Raw genomic sequence first — 8,384 nt, 5'->3', positions numbered from 1 at the left:
TTTCTTTTCTTTTTATGAAACACAAAATATGTATTTATTTTATTTATTTACAATGAAATTCAATGGGGTCAGATGTTGTTTTGGACTCCACTGACTTTCATTGTATCGCCAAAAAAGTAAAAACATCCTTTAAAATATATTATTTTGTGTTCCACAGTTACAGGAAAGTTACAGGTTTGAAACAACATATTTAGTATGTTAATTAAGACATTTTGGTCCCCAGGCAAAATCTGACCCACAAACTACAGTCTAAATAATTAAATTACCATTTTAATGACAAAACAAGCAGTGCTATAAAGTAAATGTATCATATTTTATCCCGGACCATTTTGACCCACATATATATGTATATATTATTCAAGATGAGAAAATTGAGCTATGCATTTTAGGGTTAATACAGGGTGATCAGTTTCTTTGTTTAATTAATTGGTCATCGACCTGCTTAATGCATGGCTGCTTAAGCTATAGAATCAGCCTGCTATATAAAGTACAGTTGTTATACGTGGCATGTTAAGGAAGGTGTTTCAGGGTAACTGTCTAGGAGATGAGGTTTGTTGGAGGGCCGGGGGGAGGTGGCAGTCGTCTCTGTGGTGACAGCTGAGGCACATGCAGTATGACACCTTCAGTTGGTGTGAATGGGATGCTTGATTATGAGCCTTGCAAAACTGATTGAGTTGCACACAGACACACATACACACACACACAAGAGCCTTTCGCTGCCTCTCTACTGAGTGAGTTGCACACACACACACACACACACACACACACACACACACACACACACAGGCAGACGCCTTTCTCTGCCTCTCTCTTTCTGTCCTCACTCTTCGTCTTTTTCTCTCTCCCCCGAGTCCTCATTAGCGATGTGAATGCTGAGGTTCAGGAATGTCGCAGTAATTGCCATGTCTGCACACTGAAATTTACTGGAACAAGGAGCGAAATGTGAGGATATAAAATACAATTACGATGTGTGCTCATAATTGATTAATGCAAGCCGAGTCGTGCCGCACCTCCAGACAATACATTAACAATACGGAAGGCAAAGAGAAAGAAGTCACAGAGTTGGTGGTTCTGTTTTTAAAAAATGGAATATTCTACTTGTCCCTCATATCCACAATAATTTAAGGTTAATTATTTTTGATAAGCTCGCTGAATTAACCTATTTCACTTCCACACGTTGGAGACAGGATTTCCACTTTGTTTGTTCAAATATTCACTCAGCTATGCTCTAGTCTCTATTATATGAAATTAGATCGCATGAATCGGAATTGCGGGTTTGTGGCACTGAATTTCACTCCCTCATCAACCAGAGCGAAGTGTTCATCCATAAAATCCCATTAAAAAACTGTTAGTACAATATATCTGGGTCGTTTCTTTTCTCAAATATCTATGGTGTTTTAGGCTGTATGAATGATATAAATCAAAACAAAGACAGATGGGAGATTTTCCAGCCCTACATAATTAGATATAAAAGTGGCTTTTGACAAAAGCTTCTCAAACAGTAAGAGTAAACAATGTAATAACTCGAAATCCACTGAGAGCTTAAGCAATATTAGGTAATTTGTGTTTCATGTTCTTCTTTGTTTGTATGTATGTTACCATTAAGAGTTTGGGATCGGTAAGATTTTTTGACGTTTTTGAAATAAGTCTTATGCTCACCAAGACTGCGTTTATTTGATCAAAAATAGATGTATATAAAAAACAGCACTATTGTGAAATATTATTACAATTTAAAATGACTTTTCTATTTTGATATATTTTAATATATTTTTGTGGAAACTGGGATTTTTTTCAGGATACCTTGATGAATAGAACGTTTAAAAGAAAAGTATTTATTTGAAATAGAAATCTTTTGTAACATCATAATTATGTTTATTGTGATTTTTGATCAATATAATGTGTTCTTGATGAATAAAATTGTATTTGTTCAATAATTTACCGATTTGTAAAATCATTTCTGGGGGTTGGAATAAAAATAATTTTACCAACAAAATGCCAAATTTAGACGGATGTCCATGTTTTCTGATAGTGAAACAAGTTACAACCTACCACAAAAACTCTGAGTTACAGAAGTGTTGCAGGCATCCCGGGTCTCCTCTTAATCAGTATATTGAGGCATTAGTATCAGCCATTGGTCACAGATCCAGGCATGTGCTTGTCCCCATTTTTCTCTGATCTCACAGTTGGTGCAGATGGTGCTGGTGTTGGTTTCCCTAGCTACCGTGTACTCAGTCAAGCCAATAACATCCAGACGCTATTGGAGAGTTTGGGGGCCTTGGGCTAGTTAGACGGTAGACCGCCCCAGCACATGTGGCTTTGTGTTTAGAAGACTAAAAGGCAGCGGTGCCACTTCTTATTGCTCTGAATTTCCCCTCTGGCCACTCTAACAATAGAGAAGTACTACCAGCCGCCTGTGCAAAAACAGCAATTACGGCATTGGGCATGAGTCCAGAACATAAGCCCTATGGACAGAGTTCAAGAATGGACCCAGCTGTACAAGAACAAAACAATCTGAGTTTGTTGCTGCATTCGACACACTGCAGGCCAGGACACGACCCTTAAATAGAAAGTCTATTCAGGCAAAGACTTTTAATTAGCTTGAATGTTTATGAATGGACAGTCCCATATCACGCAGATGGAAGGTGTACGTATCACTTACCATCACTGTTGACGCACTGTACTTGTGGGTTCTGGGTTCCCGGTCCACATGCTTTGTCATTGTCAGGCACACATTCCTCCAGCTTCACCAGCAGCCATTCATAGCAACTAGGCTCCTCACAGGGAATTGCTTCCGTCAGGTGGGGGCAATTTCCTGTGCCACCTGTGGGCTCATTCATGATTTTCCTTTTCCTCAGTTTGAAACCTGTCAAAGAACACAGATGAGACTCAAAGTTATCTGTGTCACTGATTTAGTCGGTTGAGTTAATCGTGGGAGTAAAGAGTGCATAAAAGTTGAATCATGTAAAATAATCAAACAGTCATCCAAAAAAGTAATTGATTAGTAAATATATCTGTTCAAATTACTTTTTCTCTTTATTGCAAATTCAACAAGCTTTCACATTCACATAATTTCAAATAGGCTATATCATGCAATAACAGGTCATTATACAAAACAAACAAACAAAGACCCTTAAACTATTCATTAACTCAAATAAAGATCAAATAAAATATAAATATTAGATTAAAAATTATTATATAAACTATTTTGTAAAATTTATTTTATAAAAATAAAAAATTAGACATGTTGCCTTGAAGTACTAAAATTACTAAATCAAAAAATAAGGCTAAATAGAAATATTTAATAATAATAATAATAATAATAATAATAACAAAAACACACAACAAAAATTATTTTTTTTTAACCAAAATTCAAATGAAAACAGAAAATTTAAAATAATTTTAAATATTGATAAAACCCTAATAGTCATTTAATGATACTAAAATAGCATTGTCTGGATGATTACACATTGTACACTCTCAAACTTATAATTCCGCTCACCTGTCTTTTTAGATACACCTGATAGCATCTGTCCATCACTCCTTCTATCAGTTCTGCGATAATGTCTACCACTACCTCCTCACCCTCCTCCTGGGAGAGCATGCTGGTCCAGCTGGACTTGGTAAGGCGTCCCGGGACAATGTCCGCTGTCTCAGTGGGCTGGACTGCAGGAGCAGCATTAACTGCGACAGAATCGGTGCGGCTTTTATCGGCCCGTGATTTGGCAGCTGAGCGACGCATGGCCTTCACCTCTCGTGGAAAATAAAATAAAATTAGGCCTATCACTATGGGGCCAGAGGAAGAGGAACAGTACAACAACAACAACAACAACAACAAAAGCAGGCTAAGCTCGCTTTGGGAACAGGATACATGTGAAATAGTATGCAAGAAAATGACTAAAACTAAAATGAAAACTATAAAAGATAAAAAAACAAAATATTACTATAATAGTATATAAATAATTTTAAAATAACATTGACAAAGATTATATTATATATAATTAATGCACTATAAATATTAATATACTGTTTATTGTACTATAACATAACATTTTAGGAAAATAAAAGGAATGTAGGAAATTATATATATATATATATATATATATATTATACACAAATATCTTACAAAGAATAGATAAAATAATCACTTTGTGATGTTGTTGGACAATCATTCGTTTCAATTAGTCACAAATTGTATTCATGCTTTTCCAAATTAAGCAGTTTGTGGATGGAGAAATTTTTCTCCTGAAGTTCACACCGACCCAACGCTTACCCGACTAGTGTCTTAACTAATTGACTTAACTAATTAATCCCTTCCGTTAGCCCTCTAAACTGTCTCAGTGTGTCATTGCACAATCACTGTAATATTGCATTAAACATGTCAGTCCATTAAGTGTGCAAGATGACAGAAATTACTGGAGCAGCTCATCATTATGAATTTTATTATTCCTTCCTCATTACGCTTGACTTTCACCAAAGGGACTAATGCATTCATAAATCCATTAATACAAAAGAGGTTTTGGCGCCAGGGGTATTCCCATTCAAGGGCAGGAAAAGGGCTCCAGAGGGATAAAAATGGGTGGACTGGACCCATGACCGGCGCAAGGTCACCTACATGTACCCTGCCATCACCCTCCTCTCTCTGGTCCCTGGCCTCTGGTTTAATCCACATTGCTGTCTGGGGCCGATAAGGTAATACGAGAGAGGCGGGCCTTGAGGAGTTAGTTGGAGATGCCAGTGTTGTCCCTTTTTCTGATTACTTCTGTCCTGCACTCTCCTCCTGGCTTTATTTAATCAGAAGGTCAGTGTAGAGCTCATTGTGGGTGTGTAAGGGGATAGTATCACGTCCTGTCAGTCAGCCCGGAGGTGTCTGATGGCATATGCTGCCTCTGTCTCTTTATCAGACAAAAGCACGATACTGGGTTTCATATGAGCCCCTGTTAATCAAAAATAGACAAAAGGCACAGGCGGACAAAAATCTCATCAGGATCTCATGGGTCATCACGTCTAAGGTGCACACTGACATGTTATTGGGGCCTCAGGTTAAGATGTCACATGTAATTTGTACTTTATCTCCCATCAAGCTTATTTTTGTAGCTTGTTCAGGCTATAATAAAGATTATCAATATATATTACAAAAGAACAGTCTCACTGTCAGAATAACAGTTTATATCTGCATCCATCATTTGTAGAAGGCAAGACAGCACAGGATTTGGTTGTTCCGTGACATCAAACCAGGACTGCACGGCATTATTGAGAACTGAGTTCTGTTACAAAGATGATTTTGGTTCAAATTTAATTCCAGAATGTGAATCGAGATTGTGAAAATTTTCAGAAACATTTGATGTTTAAAAATGTCTAAATTAAAATACTTGAAATATTGTTAAATTATACATTTTACTTTATTTTAGAGGGGAGCAAGACATTGCAAGAGGTAACTGCAAAAATAAAGTCATTCACTTGGATACATACGTATATTTACATATTAAAATATGCAATAATAAATCTGAATATATAGTAATAAAATGAAATTATACTGTCATAATATCAAATCATACAAATATAAATACATATTTATAATCACAAAAATTATATAATATTTTACTGTTTGGTCCCCCAAGATAGATAGATAGATAGATAGATAGATAGATAGATAGATAGATAGATAGATAGATAGATAGATAGATAGATAGATAGATATGAAAAAAAATCAACTGATCTTGGGCAATTCAACTGAAATTCCTCAAACTCATGAATTTTATATTCTTCATTTTTCTGCATCAATACAGATTTTATATCAGTGATCCTAAAGCTAATGATCACTGATGCATTTTGTTAATGTAATAAGCACTGATGTTGTAGTTCTATTCTGTCCTTGTGTGGGAGATACTGTTTGATGATACTGTAAAAAAAATTAAAAAAAAAAAAGCCTTTACTCCTTTCGCCACATCTCCCTGAATAATGATAGCCTACATACTGTACATACAGTACACAAGTGCTGAGACCTGCCATTACAGCTATATGGCATGAAGTATGAACCGTGGGCGTTTGAAAAGAGAGAGTGGAACACAGATTCGCAGAAAATTCATCAAGATGCATGGTGGAGAATTTCCTCCCATCCCATCCTTTTGAGTCGCTTCATTAGGGAAGAGTCAATATGCATTAGTCATGGCACGGGTCGCTGTCCCAGCCATAATTAACGAGAAATGCAGCCAGCGTGCCAGCACCTTTGATACACTATACCAACTGTCAGCAGCATTCGGTAAGCCACCATCCTGTGAATCCAGCAGATTCGGTTCCTTCCAGAGACCATTTGAAGCTTGTGTTTGTCTCTTTGAAGCCATCTAACCCATGATTTGTCTTTTGTCACTTTCGTGACATGTTTTATTTTTCTGTGGGTCCCTTTTGTGTGTTGTTCCCTCTACAATGGTCCTGGTTCATAAAACCTTTGTATATATTATATTATATTTTAAATGTTCCACTGATTCTTTAGAAATCATTCCAATATGGTGATTTAGTGCTCAAGAAAAATGTCTTATTATCTTTTTTTTTTTCCTCAGGGTTCTCAGAAATAATCTTTTATAATATTATAAATGTCCTTACTGTCATTTTTGATCAATTTAATGTGTCATTGCTGAATAAAAGTATTCATTTCTTTTAAAAATGGAATAGTGTATATATTAAATATATTTTTTAGAAGTTTTGTTTGTTTGTTTTCATTTTAAATGTATTAAAAACGATGGTGGAATTGGTTCCATCTGTACCTTAAAAGGTGATGTGAAGCATTTCAATATATTAGTTAACATTAAGTAAAATTATACGTCTTTACTGTCACTTTTGATCACTTTAATGTGTCCTTACTGAATAAAAGTAATATTTCTAAAAAAAAAAAGAAAAAAAAGAAAAGAAAAAGAAACTCTGACCCCAAACTTCAATTTAATGTGTCATTGCTGAATAAAAGTATTCATTTCTTTTAAAAATGGAATAGTGTATATATTAAATATATTTTTAGAAGTTTTGTTTGTTTGTTTTCATTTTAAATCTATTAAAAACGATGGTGGAATTGGTGCTCATGAATTTTATATTCTTCATTTTTCTGCATCAATACAGATTTTATATCAGTGATCCTAAAGCTAATGATCACTGATGCATTTTGTTAATGTAATAAGCACTGATGTTGTAGTTCTATTCTGTCCTTGTGTGGGAGATACTGTTTGATGATACTGTAAAAAAAATTAAAAAAAAAAAAGCCTTTACTCCTTTCGCCACATCTCCCTGAATAATGATAGCCTACATACTGTACATACGGTACACAAGTGCTGAGACCTGCCATTACAGCTATATGGCATGAAGTATGAACTGTGGGCGTTTGAAAAGAGAGAGTGGAACACAGATTCACAGAGAATCCATCATTAAGATGCATGGTGGAGAATTTCCTCCCATCCCATCCTTTTGAGTCGCTTCATTAGGGAAGAGTCAATATGCATTAGTCATGGCACGGGTCGCTGTCCCAGCCATAATTAACGAGAAATGCAGCCAGCGTGCCAGCACCTTTGATACACTATACCAACTGTCAGCAGCATTCGGTAAGCCACCATCCTGTGAATCCAGCAGATTCGGTTCCTTCCAGAGACCATTTGAAGCTTGTGTTTGTCTCTTTGAAGCCATCTAACCCATGATTTGTCTTTTGTCACTTTCGTGACATGTTTTATTTTTCTGTGGGTCCCTTTTGTGTGTTGTTCCCTCTACAATGGTCCTGGTTCATAAAACCTTTGAGAAAATGAATCTTCTGCCCCAGTAGGCACTGATAAGTTTATGGCCCAGATGCTGATGGCGCAGACAGAGGTGAGAGGTGGGCCGGTGTGAGTTATGTGTTGAAAGGCTTACCGTACACAATTCATGTGATTTACAATGAAAGAGGACGTTTTATTGATCCGCTCTGTTTTAGCGAGATGGGGGAAACGACTGCTCTCCAAACACAACAGTAAAAGATGAACTGGTCATATAGTTTAAGCTTACCTTTCTTTGTGGACTGATCCTGGCAGTTTTCAAAGGTGCAGGGCCCCCATGCTCTCCAGGAGGACACATCACACTCCACAGGGCAGGGAATATGGCAGAGCTGGGTGGTGTTAGGAGAAACGCCCAGACACAGGTCACTGTTCACTGGCCGCAAGGCTGAGGAAACAGACACACTTTGTTACAGTCCCTATAAAAATAGATGTACCACAAATGGAACAAGAATATACAGTTCATTTACGCATATAATTTTCTAACAATAAGTCCAAAATTATTTCAGATAAAAAGTTTCAGAAGATTTTGTTTTTGAAAGAAGTCTCTTATGTTCACAAAGGCTGCATTTAATAAAAAATATAGTAAAATTGGGAGTA

General features: G+C 36.3%; 1 protein-coding gene across 1 annotated transcript in view; it reads right to left on the bottom strand.

Moving 5' to 3' along the window:
* Positions 1 to 8,384, bottom strand: part of LOC107698991 (thrombospondin type-1 domain-containing protein 7A-like) — a 132,748-nt gene that overhangs the window by 49,540 nt on the left and 74,824 nt on the right. The window contains exons 5-6 of the mRNA XM_016500125.1: positions 8,017 to 8,172; positions 2,660 to 2,863 (exon numbers count right to left, since the gene is read on the bottom strand). Coding sequence (XP_016355611.1) covers positions 2,660 to 2,863; positions 8,017 to 8,172 — 360 coding nt within the window. The remainder of the gene's footprint in view (positions 1 to 2,659; positions 2,864 to 8,016; positions 8,173 to 8,384) is intronic.

This window comes from Sinocyclocheilus anshuiensis, unplaced genomic scaffold, assembly GCF_001515605.1.
Source record: "Sinocyclocheilus anshuiensis isolate Anshui unplaced genomic scaffold, SAMN03320099.WGS_v1.1 scaffold74, whole genome shotgun sequence".
In the NCBI taxonomy this organism is placed as follows: Eukaryota; Metazoa; Chordata; class Actinopteri; order Cypriniformes; family Cyprinidae; genus Sinocyclocheilus; species Sinocyclocheilus anshuiensis.
The sequence above is the reverse complement of the archived record's forward strand: the minus strand, read 5'-3'. Positions and strand labels throughout refer to the sequence as shown.